At 43.9% G+C, this 15,230-nt stretch overlaps 1 protein-coding gene across 1 annotated transcript in view; it reads right to left on the bottom strand.

The window, feature by feature from the left end:
• Positions 1-2,562: 2,562 nt before the first annotated feature.
• The window catches only part of LOC308107950 (MAGUK p55 subfamily member 7-like), a gene marked incomplete at its 5' end in the record, with an annotated part of 28,976 nt that continues 16,308 nt past the window's right edge, over positions 2,563-15,230 (bottom strand). The window contains 6 exons of the mRNA XM_080460561.1: positions 2,563-3,233; positions 4,097-4,240; positions 5,635-5,743; positions 5,903-5,996; positions 6,083-6,163; positions 7,878-8,051. Coding sequence (XP_080316687.1) covers positions 3,003-3,233; positions 4,097-4,240; positions 5,635-5,743; positions 5,903-5,996; positions 6,083-6,163; positions 7,878-8,051 — 833 coding nt within the window. The 3' untranslated portion in view covers positions 2,563-3,002. The remainder of the gene's footprint in view (positions 3,234-4,096; positions 4,241-5,634; positions 5,744-5,902; positions 5,997-6,082; positions 6,164-7,877; positions 8,052-15,230) is intronic.

Genomic DNA, 15,230 nt, shown 5'->3' with positions numbered 1-15,230 from the left:
GGCAAATTTGCCAATCACAAAAAGAACACAAACAAGGGGAAAATGGCAGTCGTCCCTGCAGATCTGATTCTGACTTTGAGTGACATGTAATCTGAGTGTCTTCTACACAATCTGCAGTGTGAGGGGGATAATCCAATAATATTGAATGTACCTATTGGTCAATGTTTGTCCTCATTTTGGAGAAGTTGGGGACTGTGAACAGTTATCAAAATGAAGACTGACAGAAGTTTAACATTGTTATTAGTATAACTGGATGACACCATGCAGGCTGTGAGCCCGGGATTTGAAGACTCAAATGGTTCGGCTTCAGCTGTCATCCAAACGTATGCTTTTCCTCTCCACATCCAAACACTCTTATATAAGACTGTTTGGATATACAGTAATGACTTTGCCATGCACAATCATAACTTAATAATCTTTAGGCAAACATTTGTGATAAAATGTGTTTTTGGTCGTCCCGGCTTAAGTGTAAACTTTGGAAAACCGGGTTTGAGTCCAAGCGGCACTTGTTGTACGTATTAACTAACCCCAAAGCTCTACTCGATGTTCATAATTCAGGCGCATCAGTGAGGAGGTTGAGTTTCAGTGCTTTCCAAGCTGAAAAACACATGGACCAGAAGCATCCCCGTTAGGTGCAGTAAATTCCTCGCTCACATTCCTCAGCAGTGGTTGGAGAATGCTACATGCTATCACACACCATTTACTCCTGTCCCTCTGTGATATGTTCGCCGGCTCGACTGTTGATGTTAACTGAGAGCACGCCCACATTCAGCGGCTAGGAGACCTGTAAAAAAAACACAGTTGAAGGACATATATCTCCTTTTGTTTGTATAGTTTTGCACTTGTGTCTGGGCGTGTGTGTCTTGCAGGTTCACAAACTTTAGGCCTATTGCAAATACTGCACATCTACTTAAGGTATCACTGGAAAAATACATTTTTTTTTCATCTTCTTTTGGATGGTTTCTAAGGTATTCATTCCAAATGGTCAAATGCGCTCATGGCCTGAGTAGCAGAAACAAATTACATTTACACATGTTAGTGAAATTAATGATGATTTGTACTAACAAAAATGAAAACAAAAAAAAGAAAACTGCAGTGGTGAAAAATCCACATCCCTTTTGTGAGTATTTATGGTACACTCATACTTTCTTATTGAACGTTTCACTTCCTGAGTAGAATTTCCTTATCTATACTGTCATATGTTGTATTGTAAAGATTTAGTGTGTTGTATTTACCAAAAGCAAAACAATAAATGCCTCTTTAAATTTACCGCCTGCTATAATGAACTTGAAAGCTTCTTTTGCTTCCTGCTGTGAATTTGTGTAACTCTCGTGTGTGTTCACCATGTGCTTCACAGCGTTGATTGCTTAACAAGTTATAAGTATCTCAGGCAAAAACAGAGATATTGTTTAACAGTTGTATTTATTTTAACATACTTCAAACAGACAGTTACACAATTGCGCCAAATTATCCGAGACCAATTCACATCAGGCCTTCTGTGTAATGTTTGAAGTGGGAGCTGCAGCGAACATAAAACGGCGGGTTTTCATTGGATCACTCCGGCGTCTTTAATGGCGTCGTTATGATCTCAGAGGGCGCCTGCAGACTCTCACCGGCGTGATGAAATTATACTGCCATGCTTTGACTCAGCTTGGGCTTCAGGACCTGGCGGTAGGCTTTCTGCCGTGTCTGTGTTTGTACGCTGCGGCGACCAAATAACACGCGGACACACCGGTTCATGCCGCTTTAACCTTCTTGGTGCATCTGCTTGTGTTCAACGACAGCAAGCCAAATTGCAGTATTCTAATCTTCACCTCTGCAATTCAAACCCACTGTGGTCCCACAGAAAGCTTTTACGCGTGATCATAACTTCTGTCTGTAAATCTGTAGGGGCCCGCGTCCCTCGAAAGCTATTACTGTCTCCCCACATCATGCTGCGACTTCTTCCGCCCAAACATGACATGATAGACAACATTAACCCTCCTCCACACCCAGTTGAGCACAGCGTCCAAAAAGGAGACAGGAAACCCTGCGAATGTGGAGGAATGTCGCGTGTGCGATCGAATCAGGAGGAATCTGCACCCGACGAGCCGCTGCCACACTCAAATCTGATCACTTGTTAGTGGAGTGTTGCTGATGGAGACTCTCCGCCAATTATCTTTGAATACCTCAGTGTGGCTTTGGAAACGAAATAAAAACATTGGTTTTGCGATTCCATTTTGCAATAATGTTTATTGCGAGCCCCACAAAGTCACCTGCATCCATTATCTACGTTCCTTTACACTACTCTAGAACACATAATCAGAAGTTTAGTTTTCCATTAGCCACGTCGATGCTGTACGATTGTTATCGTGTTTGTGTCCCGACTTCATACACCATGCTGTTGGCAAAATGTCTCCCAGACTGCTACTAATAATATTTCTCTGGTGTACATTACAGCTAATTGAAGTGCAGCAGCTGTCAGAATAATTACATGCTGATGTTTGCGACTTGGCAGGGAAGGATTACACTTAGCCACAAGCCCTGGAGAATTTCCTTCTTTTTTTTCTTTTTTTTTTTCTTCATCATTCTGCGAGTTGCAGCTATTTCAGCCAAATGCCAACAGAAATCCTGGCTCTCAAACAGACTGACACAGAGCGAGGGAGAGGATTCTGCCTAATTAGATACACACTGAGCACTATGGAAAACTTTAGTGGGTCCTTTGTTTACACATGGAAATGTATTTAAAGTGAGTGTCTATTTTTGACTTTTTACCTATAAATACATATGTTAAAAATCTTCATCTTTGGTTTCTTTTTCTTTTTGTCAAATGGCTTAAATAAGTCTGATTAATGCATTTTATTTACATTCCACATTTTACTGATCACACAGCCGCACACCTCCAAGGCATTCACACAGGACTGAGAGCAATTTGGGGTTCAGCGTCTTTTCCAAAGTTGACAGATGGACAAAGTCAGATGTGGCCTGAGTCACAACTGACCAGCAATAATCTAGGGGTCCGTTCAAATCCAGCCGATCAATTGACCACAACTTCTTCGCGCTGTCGTTGGTGAAGGACATGTCCACTCCACGGGAAGCCACCGCACTTCTGCGCCCTCCATCCTCTCAAGCTCCGCCTTCAACTCTCTGAATGCTGTGGCGATATCTCCGTTAATGATCACTTTCTCAAACAGTTGACCGAACTGGCTCTCCATTGTTTCAGCTGCATCAATCATTTCCTCAAAATCCTCCTCCTGTGAAGCACAAGGACAGCAGAAATGATGCAATATCATGACATCTACAGTTGCTTTAATGTATCGTTTGTCCTGGATCCTCTGTTTCTGAGTCGATTACTGATTTGACGGTTACAAAAGAGTTCAAATCTGGGCATGTGGATCCTACAACACCTTGGCGAAGGTTGTGTAACAGTATTCTCCAAATACTGTAAGATAATAGGATATGAAGCCATGACCATTCAGCTATGCTGACCAATATGCTGGGAGTAAAAGATAAAAGGCCTTTTCACTCCAGTTGTGGTACAAGCTTGTGCTCTGTTGGCGCTGTGCTGCATGGCACCAGCCAGGTTACCAAAGCTGTGCTGCAACACAGCTGTCTGACCTCGTGGGTTTAATAAGAGCAACCCGAGTAGCTGGGGTCAACAGCAAAGCCAGATGTCCATCATGAAAGTGGGTTAGTATCTTTCTGAAGACTTTCTGAAAACATGCCGCATCACTCATCTAATTGGGTGCTCTTGTTTTGAAGTGAACACACATACAGTGGAATACAACAAGTCAAGCACTCTGTCATTCAGCCCAAACCCTCACATGCACTCACGAGGTGAAGTTCTTACGCTTTTGGACAAAATGTCCTTATCGATTGTGATGGAACAAGAAGCCACCCACAGAGTCTTGTAACTCGCCCATCTCTTAAATGTCTCTTAAATGCAAGCCACAAGGTCAGCCATGTGTAAAGCAAGGTGTGTGCTTGGGTAAGGGAGTTGGGGTGGTGGTGGGGGGGGGTGGGGGTCCATATTGAGGGCAAGTCCTGCATGTTACAAGACATGGAACAAGCACCTGTTTTCACACATGCACCTGGTGCCCCCCGCCCTCTTTCTTACTGAAAAGTTCCGGACTGGGTTGGAGTCCTCATCGTTGCAGACAAATTTAGCTCTTCGTCTGGTGAGGCGTAGCTCCTCGAGGCGCGGCGGCTTCACGAACACCACGTATGGTTTAAATTCAGACGAGTACACATGTTTTATGTTCTGTTAAAACAGGAACAAAAAAAATAAAGAATGAAGAAGGCGAGAAAAATGCAGACATCACTATTTATTCTAATTCTCATGTGTGGTGAGAATTTAACAAAGGTAACTTGGAAAATTGAAAACCGAGCATGATGCAAAATTTTGCATGTTAATCCATCTGATTTATTGAAATTGGCCCTCGTGCTTTAGATAATTCTGCTTTATTAGAAGCTTACAATTCACAATCCCAAAGGTCTGAGTCCTTGGTTCAAACACAGGGTGTGGTCATGTGCATGCAACAGAGCAAGCTGTCACTGGTGTGAGCCAGCATGCTGTGTGATGCTGTGCTGTCAACAGCAGCATCTCTATTTTAGTGACCACATGCGTGCATTCGTAATTTTATGTTTCCTGTACATAGCCTTGTATTGCTGTCTGTAAAGCTCTCCATAAATTATCCCACAATTGGGGGTCATTACTAGCAGGGGCAGAGGATTGTCGCCCGCGGAAAAAAAAATAGATAAAATTTTTCTTTTTCAACAAAGTGCAAATGTTTCTTTTATTTTTTCTTCTTAACTCCATCCACAAGGCTGTGATTTTATCTGTTTGTTATAAAGACTCTTTTAAGGTGTCTTGAGGAGGGAAACTAGGCGACCCCACTGAATGGATTTTTTTTGTCCTGTTTTCTGAAGTATCAGTGCTGTGATGCAGTAAAGAAAGACTTTGCGCCTGGTGCTTGACATAGTTGAAGTACTTCAGGGAGCATGATAGTGGGGCAGGTGGCAGTGGCTGTGCAACACTGAATACATAAAACAGGTTTAATTCAAACCAAGTATAATTTTTTGCAATTCATTGAACATTATGCGCAAACAGATCAAGTAACTTCAGTGGAAATTTCTCTTGATTCTTGATTCATGTTGCATTTTATACAACTTTTCAGAAATGTGCAGTGACCGCATGTACGTGCCCCTGTGGATAAGGACGGGAGGTTTGTGTATGTTTCTGCTAACGCACACAAAATCACAAATCCCTGTTTGTTTGCAAAAATCTTAATTTGTAGTGCGAACGTGTTTGGAGTTCCATGGTACTCGAGCTCTGTGCAGGCATACAATGTGGTTTGCATACAAATAGCACGCAGACTCTGTCAGCTGTGGAGTCTCTGGCCAAGTGGGAACCTCAACTCTTGCTTGAGATGAATTCTATAGCGAGTGGTAACACATGGGTCCTAGTTAATCACATTCCGTTGCTTAAAAATCAATGCTGTGTGATGGAAACTGAAAAGACAACTGCACAATTCACATTTTTGTGTATTGGGCGAAGCGACAGTCTAATCGGTTCAACAAGGACATGTGAATTATTTTATGTGTAACCCACGCAAACATAAATGTGATGATTTGCTGTGCGGGCGTGCGTCTTACACTCGGGTGCACATCCAGGAGGCACACCTTGTCCTCAGCCATCACTCTGTGCACAGAGTCTAGACTTGTTCCATAGTAATGACCTCTATAAATCCCATATTCTATAAACCTGGAGGCAGAAATCAACAGGGACAGAGACAGACAGGAAATAAAGAAGACCGTATTAAAATGGTCAGGCAGCAGCAGAACTGGTGGATCCCACTCATGAAATCGAGAGGAGCAAGTGAAGCTATTTTTAACCCCATGGGAACACCTGTTTTGTCATTACCTTTGATTCAGAATGTGCTCCTCGAATGTGTGAATTGACACAAAATGATAATCCACCCCTTCGTTTTCTTGCCTCTTCTTCTCACGTGTTGTGTCTGAAAGGACAGAGAGTGGGAGGCTGAGATGATGCCTAATTGTGCGAGAGGTAAATGGTTCCACAACCCGAGGACGTCTGTCTTACACGGCACGGTGACACCATAGCGATCAGGGTCAGAGATCAGCAACCTCCTCTTCAGCTCACTAACGCCAACGCCGCTGGGCCCTGGAGACGAAGATCAAAACACTGTGTTCTGTGTGTGGGTATTCATTCCCAATATCAGTGTACTAATGTTTTCCTCAAGACAAGCCCAACATCAAATGACACATCTGTCTTTATCATCACAGAACGAGAGCGAGGGAAAGTCAGACAGACAGAGATCTGATTTCATTCTGATTTCACCCTGAAAGTGATTCTCAAACCAGCCCGTGTCTGCTTCTCTTTATCGATCGTTTGATGCCACCGTACCCTCTGGAAAACCCATAGCTTCACGTCTAAATGTGACTCCCGCTCGGCTACGCATTACCAGTGTCATCTCTCGCACACGCGCGCACACACACACACACACACACACACACACACACACACACACACACACACTACAACATCTGGGATTTTCTTCTTTTGCAGGTTTGTGCAGCTCCAGATTGCATCAGACTCTAATGGAGAGCTGTCTCAAAGTGGGATTCCTGACATACCTGCCTTTTCCATCACTGGTTTGCATGAGCTTGATACATTACAAAATATCGGGTTTATGGACTCTCTACTCTTACACTGCAAATGTGTTTCACAGCTGCTCCACAGGACTACAGAGGAGCATCATCAGGCACAGTGAATACTGATTTTCTTCTCTTTTTTTTACAGCGTTACATGATCTGTAGGGCTTACAGTGGCTGGCAGTCACTTTCACCAACTTTCCTGGGGCATAATGGTCTATTGTTTCATTCAAAATGTGTATGGAGCGCAAACAGAATATATTTCCAACCTGGTCAAGCATTATCCAGCTGCTCATGGTTTAGTGATCCAGGTTTTGGTTTTCCTGCCTATAACCTTCATTGCCAATGAGCTATATATTCTTAATGATGACCTCCGGTCAATGAAGAGCCTTCGCAGCAGACAGTAAAACGTAATCCCAAGCAAGGGAAAGCTCCAACTCAATTAAAGGGGTCTAAATCTAAATCCAAGCTGTCTTAACTGTTCCAGTTTGATGATGGAGCACTTGGCTGACATTAAGGAGGGACTCTATTCACAATCAACTCATGTCTTTCTCTCCATCCATCTATCATTTGTCTCGTCGTTTTCTTTTGCACCTTGTCAGTTGCATTTCTCACCTTTCCATTGCCCACTTTAACTTTGCTCCCCCTCTTATTCATCACTCCACCTCTTGCCTCTCCCATGTTTTTCTCTCGGTCACAGATGACCTGCAGTCATATTGTACTACGAGATTAAATCGACCTTCAGCTGGGCTCAGTGTATAATTCCTCAGGGGAGAGATACAGCTCAGAAATACACAGAGCAGGCCTGTAGGGTTGGCAGAAAAGTGAATCAGGGGTGGGCCACTGTGGGTAACTTAAGAGAACATGATATATTCTGACCGGGAGCTTTCTGACAGTGTTTACATGGTTCTTATGGGAAAAGATTGTTCTTGCACTCAAGAGTAACCATATAAATCTTCATCAATGTATTACTTAGTCTTTTGATCAACAACAGCTTCAATAATAGAGCTTTTTTTTTTTTTTTTTTTTTAACTGAATGGGATCATAGGAGTATAAATTGATGTTTAAAGAAATAGCGGTGAGTTAATATAAAACAGAACACATGAGGTAGTAGATATTACAACAATACCCACCACCGCATGCACTTTGTGCACAGAAATATTTTTACATGTAAAGATAGAGCTTTGTACGTGTTCCTCCGACGATTTCTAGCACATACATACCAACCAAGATGACCAGGCGACGTCTGTCCTTTGGGTCTCTGTGATGAGGGATCACCTCTATGTAAGTAGGCGGACAGATCGATCCATGTACCCCGGCGCTCCACCTCCGTAACTGAGCGGCTTCTCTGGCCCAGCTGCTCTTTCTGCCAAGTCGGAAACTCCTTCTTAAACCGGCTGGGAAAGAGATACGGAAACTTTTCCATCACTGAAAACACATTGTATGGGAACAGGTGCTACAACACAGCATATTGTTATGGTGGAGGTGTTCAAACTCTGTACAAACAAATACAGAATAGTATCAGTGTCTGCATTCATGTGGACTCGCATTTAAGGTTACCATGGAGGAATCAGTGGAATTAATAATGTACAAGAGAGATTTACAACAGTGAGCATGAACCATTGTGTTCCCTCCATTCATCAATGCGTTCTCTGCAGAGATGTGATGAAGGTCTCATAAAGTGGACAAGGTCTGAGGAGATTCTCTGTTATCCAGACGTTTATGCAGACGTCTCATCTCTCCCCTGAAAGGCTCCATCAGTTTTAAATGGCCGGTCGAGAGTTGATGATTCATTGTTGTTAATCTGAGTGAGTCAGAACCAATAAAGCCTCTCAGACAAGAGTCTTCATAAACCTCCAATCAGTTCTTGTTTTCTTCATGCAAATCATATCAGAGAGAAAAAAAGACTCTTACTCCATGTTGTTCACAGAGACTAAGAGGCCAGATAACAGCACTGAAACAACTTTGCTGTGTGAAAAGTACCAAAACCAAAGTTTAGACAGCCTAATGGGGTTTGCAGATCTAATTGAAACACTGCCATTAGGCAAGGCTGCCAAATCTCACCACTGAGTGTGAGACTCACTTGTTTAACTCTAAGTGCCAAGTGTATGTGTTTGTGTGTGTGTGTGTGTGTGTGTGTGTGTGTAGGGGGTTGTTGTTATGAGAGATATGTATCACTACAATACACATATATTGTTGTCTATTGTTGCTTAACATCTAACAGTCTCACTACGTTACTTTCAGTGATGACACTTACACACGCAATCTGAAAAAACAAAAAAAGAAATCCAGATTTTCTTGTGGAGAATTGCAGTGGAAGAAGGCATGCTGGGAAAAACGGGTCTGTTTCTCCTATCAATTTTATCTCTCTTCCTGATAACTCAGACAGAACCTTATAAATATGTTTCCTCACTGGTTGATTCTTTTTGCAAGACGCTTTCTTCTAGAATCATAAACTATTGTTCTTTGAAACACCCACGACTGACAGTGATCCAGATCGTAGTAAATACATTGTGTGTGTGTTCATGTGTTTCATGCACATATGTCACACAGAAATGTGTGATCACATTTTTGTTATTGATATTGTTCATATTGGGTTGGAAAATGTAAAAACCTGTAAATGGGAGCATTCTTAATTTGAATATGTCTGTAAAGTTTTGTTTTGGATATACTCCCAAATTGTGCCAGTAGGGGGCTCCTGGGGACAGCATATTGTGTTTACCGACCCGTCTTCAGACTGGCAGAAGCGAGGTAAGGACGTTCCCTGTTGTCCGACTCATACTCTTTTTCCTGATTTCTACAGGACTAATTAATCTGTTCAACATACTCCAACTCTGGGGCCTGTTACAGATTCTTGGTGGCCCGTATGGGGATGAGCTCTTCATCCTTGTTATGAGCTGATCCCAAAATTTACCATACCTGTGACAAGACCTGGTGGATTCTATGCCTGGTGCCAGGCAAGGCTGCTGACGTGGTTCCATGCAACGGTGACGCGGGGAGCATACCTGTAGCTGAGGTTGGCCTGGAGCTGAGAATGACCAGTAGTGGTGGACGTGGAAGGACGTTGCCATGGATGACAGCGAGAGGAAGAGCCCGGTGTGGGACATCACGAAGGGCCTGTTTTCTCTGTCAGTGGACGGTCTTTTCCAGGTGGCTGTTAACATCGGTCCAGTGGCAGGCAAAGACTCAGCACAGCTTTCGCGTGGAGATGCGGAGGGATGTTTCGAGTACATCAACGCCTTCATGTACAGTAAGGAACTGTTAGAAGCTGAAGATCATGGGATGGGAGAACTACTGAACTTGAAAGATGCTGTTGATGATATGGATCATTTTCAGAGTGATGTTAAAGTTACCACTGACTTAAGTGAAAATACTGTGTCACAATTTAAATTCACTACAGCTACAACTGTTGCTGAAGACCATCCAGTCACAGCAAACCCACCACTCACTGTCCCAGCCAGTGTAGACCTATTTGGCCCAATTAACCCACCATTTGTCAGCAGGACAGCTGGTGGTTCTTAGCTGAGTGATGCTAAGGTTCCAGCAGATGATGTCCATAAAATGATGTCTGATTATGAGGATTTGGGTAAAAAGCTTCATGCTCTTACCAACATTACTAATGCACAAGTTGCCACACATGCCCACAGCAGAAATACCTCCCACTCTCCAACAACGCAGCTAGACATTGACACATATTCTACCCCTGAACCAGGAGTGTCACTAAGGAACCTGCCTTACCTACACCGCCATTTAAAGTTCATGGTGGGCAAATTGGGGACCACTCCTCAGATATTACCTATAACAGTGTTTGCAGGTAGATGGTGGAGGGAGTTAAGGATAATTTCACTGATTCTGACATTGTTAGGGGTGTGCTAAGGATTAGAAAACCTGGAAATGTCAAAGACAGGGTAGTCAATAAGGAAGACATGACCGTTGCAGAGTTGAAGGGGCTTCTCCAGTTCCACCTAGGTGACAGAAACATCACTGAACTATTCCAAGAGTTGATGCGTGCGAAGCAAAATGAGCATGAAACTCCTCAGCAATTTCTTTACCGTGTGATTAGTCTGAAGCAAAGGATCCTTTTTGGTTCCAAACAGCCAGATAGTGGGGTAAAGTACAGCCCAGACACAGTACAAGATGTCTTCCTACACAGTGTATCAGGGAATAGGACATAAATACAATGACACTCAGAGAGAGCTGAAACCCCTACTTTCAGACCATACAGATGATATCATACTGAAGCAGGTCATGAGAGTAACTTGCGATGAGAGTGAGTGTCAGCGTAGACTAGGAACCACTCCACGCATGAGGCACACAGGTGCACATGGAGCACAAGTTGAGGTAGGAACTGGAGCAGCCAACAGCAAAGAAAAAGATTGGTGGACAGAAAGCCAAAACGGACACAGTACAACAGCTGTCAGAGAAAATAGACATGCTCACCAAGTTAGTCGATTAACTAACAGATACAGTACAGAAGGGACACACATGTCACCGCCTGCCTGACAAGTCCCAAGTACCCTGAAAAGAGAAATGTTACGGATGTCAAAAGTGTGTGCAGGATGGTCAGAAGGATTGTAAGCACTGTGTTTTATGTAGCGAACTTGGCCACAGATCTATAGGTTGTGTAAAACACCCAAAGCATAAGGGAAACATGAACTGGTTGCTGTGGAGGTACACCCAGTATCCGAAGTTCATTCAAAGTCGCACCAAGTACATGCACAAGTTGCTTCAGACAGGTGAAACAAATAGTGGAAATAAAAGGAGCAGACATAACAAAACTGCCACAGACATCCTGCATGATACTTTGTCATCTCCAAACGATTGGCAAGAAAGCTTTAGCCAAATGCATCCTCAATGGCCTAGCAGTAGATGCTCTCGTGGACACCGGAGCTCAAGTCAGCATACTAGGGAGGCCCTGGAAAGAAGAATACTCATCTGACCTTGACATTCGTCCATTGTCTGAACTGGTGGAGCTAATAGGGGACAAAGAAAAGTTGGAAGTGTATACAGTGAATGGAGAGCTCATAGCATTTGAGGGGTGGGTTGTCATAAATGTGAGCTTACCCGGGAATGAGGACCCAAGCTTATCAATCAGTGCACCCTTCCTTGTGAGTCCAGCCCCCGTTGAGGTGCCTTTTATAGGGTTTAATGTGTTAGAAGAGGTAATTCGGGAAAGACCAGACAGGCTAGTCCCCACTCTCGCTCACCTGCTGGGTGGGGCCATGTCCATTCCAAGAGATACAGCAGAAAACATTGTACATTTTGTGCAGACCAAAAGACCTGTTACAGCTCAGGGACGCCTAAGAATAGGTCACAAGGAGAAAATCATTCCTGCAGGCAGTGTAACCTGGGTAAAGTGTAGGATAACCACTAAACTTGATCCATCTGAGTCTTTGGCACTGTTTGAGCCTGAGGAAGAGAGCGTACAGCTACATACAGCAGCTAGATGTAGGAGAGGGTTGACTCAAGATCCAGGCAGGCAGCGTTCTTCATGTAGCGATACCCTTAGGCAACCACACAAAACATAACGTTATCCTACCTCAAAAATCTTCTATTGGTTACATTCAGCCAATCAAAACGATTATCGACACTGACATACCTACTGGAAAAGCCATCAAAGCTCAGAGTTCCACCACCTCAGAGATGGCTCCAAACTGTCCCACCTCATTGTAGCACCCCCCCAGTTGATGTATGTCACCTTCTGGAGGATCAGCAAGAGGCTGTGAAAAAGATGTATGAAGAGTGATCAGCTTTTGCAAGAGATTCTAATGATATGGGCTGTATCCCAACTCTGCAGATGTCATTAACTCTCAAAGACGACATTCCTGTGCAGAAAGCCTACTTTTCTGTCCCGAAACCATTAGTGGCTGAAGTAAAGGAGTACATTCAAGATCTCCTGCCGAAAGTATGGATCATCATGTCTAAGTCTCCTTATGCAGCTCCTGTTGTATCTGTCTGTAAAAAGGATGGTTCACTACGCTTGTGCATTGATTATAGGTTACTGAACCGGAAGACCGTTACGGACTGGCACCCTCTGCAGATTCAAGACCTGACTGACACCTTTGGGGTGCCACTCCTGGTTCAGTGTCCTTGAACAACGAAAAGCATATCATCAAGGGTTTATGGCAGAAGGCTCCTGGCATCTCACAGCCATTGTAACACTCTGGGTGCTGTATGAATGGGTGAGAATACCATTTAGCCTCTGTAATGTACCTGCAGCCTTCCAGAGCAGCATGGAGGAGATGTTAGATACATTCAGAGATGACGGCTGCATTCCCTACTTAGACGACATGCTTTGTTATGAAAAAAACCTTTGAGGAGCACATTGAGGGTGTTCGCAAAGTCCTCAGAGCACTGCACCTGCATGGGATAAAGTTGAAACCACAGAAATGTGAGCTGTTTCACTGACAAGTGGGGTATGTTGGTCGCCTTGTATCAGCAGAAGGTGTGCATATTGATACAAGCGATTTAGAGGCAGTGCAGTCCCTCAAGGAAAAATTTCCCCCAACAGATGGTGAAGTGAGGCAGTTGTTGGGCTTTCTCAGCTACTAAGGCAGCTATGTCCAAGACTTTCCCCGCATTGCCAAGCCAATATATGGTCTTCTCCAAGTGAAACCTGGCATGTCACCAGCACAAACCCATCAAGTAAAGACAACAGGACCAGCTGTCTTCTCAGACCCCTGTTGAATGGACAACAGAACATCAGTGTGCACTGGACCAACTTTTCACAATGCTCACTAGTCCCCCTGTATTGGCGTACCCAGACTTCAACTTACCTTTTGTATTACACACAGACGCATCAGAAAAGGACCTGGGTGCTGTACTTTATCAAAGACAGGATGGTAAGCTAAGAGTTATAGGATACGGCTCCAGACCATTATCCCCATCTGAGAAAAACTATCGTCTACACTGGTCGGTCATCTTCTGTTGTAAAGGTCTGCCATTGTAGCGTTTACAGAAGATGCATTCTCCAATTATATTTGTAATAGCAGAATTGCCCTTTGTGATCCAGTACGTTCTCCTCACTGATGACAGTGTGAGATTGTCCAACATGTTCGAGACTTTGGTGAGCATACATAAGAATGAGTCTGGCTTTTTGCAGCTCTTTAACAAGGATGATTAGTAGTTTAGCTTCCACAGGCATTGCACTTTTATGGAGCCTGCCTAAAACTCTGAACAGCCCGTCTTCAAAGATGAGGTTCAAATTATAGATGGACTTGAGGTGGCACACCTTTGAGTTTCTGGAAAGAGCTTCAATTTCCAGCTTGAAATTCTGGTGTTGACAGTAACTGATGATGGAAATTTCAGCATTTTGTAGATCTTCCAGGGACAAACTATTTCCTTGTGGCTGTGGCATTTTTATGGTGAGCTTTGTCGTTTCCTGAAGGGAGCAACTGATTGTTCCTTTTGCACTTCTCCTTCAATCATGATTTAAACTTCAAGTACGAAGCCACAGCTCTCTTGAGCCCCCACCAGTCTGAGAAGAATGACATCAGCTGGTCTGTGGGTGCAGGAGTGTCCACTGTGACAGAATTCGTGACTGCCTCCCTCCCGACCTCTTTATCTTCCACATCCAGTGAAATAGCCATCTTAGTGTTGGGCCACTTTTCCTCATACTTCCACAAATATTATGGTCCTTCCAACCGTCTTCTGCATTTACAAAATTCTGAGACCTTCAGCCCTCTGGACACATTATCCGCTGGATTTTCCTTCGTACTGACCTGTCTCCATTGCACAGGCTCAGACAAACCTCTTATAGTGGCAACTCGATTTGCTACGAATGTCTTCATTGTTCACGTACTTCAACACAGATGTGCTATTAGTCCAAAATGCTGATTTCTGGAGGGGCATTCCCAGCTCTGCTTTAATCATAGCATCCATTTTTACAGCAAGGACAGCTGCAGATAGCTCAAGTCTGGGAATGGTCACAGGATTTAAAGGTGTTACTTTGCCTTTGCCAAGAAGAAAGGCAATGTGTATTTTGTTTTCTTCATTCACCAAACGAATGTATGAGAATGTTCAATAGCCTCCTTCACTGGCATCTGAGAAGTGGTGTAATCTGGCTTGCTTTATCATTTCAAAGTCACAAGGTTTGATACACCAGTCCACACTGAATGCCGCCAACTGGCTCAGCTCCTCCAACCACCTTTTCCATTGCCGTCAAATATCCTGCAGCAAAGGATCATCCCTATTACAGCCTCTTTTGCACAGCTCTTGCTGCATTATTCTGCCTCGCAGAGTCACAGGCGCCAAGAATCCCAGTGGGTCATAAACAGAACCCACGCCTGGCCAGAGCCCGATGTTTCATTTCCATTCCAACGTTGAAAACATTGGTTTCCTGCAGGGCGGACAGAGCCTTCAGCTCCTTCTGCTCATCCTTCATCTCTGCAGCAGTCTGGCTCTTTGCTTGATCATAGAAATGTCCAGCTTGTACGGGTTCTCACAGATGATGGCGGCCTGGCAAACGTAGGTCATCAGCACTCTGACGAACATGTTGGAGGTCTGCTGCTCATCCAGGTTGGCCTCCACCCAGTCAAAGATCCTCTGGTTGTCGGCCTTGACCCAGAGGAGTTTCT

The sequence above is a fragment of the Lipophrys pholis genome (assembly GCF_963383615.2).
Source record: "Lipophrys pholis genome assembly, chromosome: 1".
Lineage (NCBI taxonomy): Eukaryota > Metazoa > Chordata > Actinopteri > Blenniiformes > Blenniidae > Lipophrys > Lipophrys pholis.
Note: the sequence above shows the minus strand (reverse complement) of the source record. Positions and strands in the feature narration are given on the sequence as shown.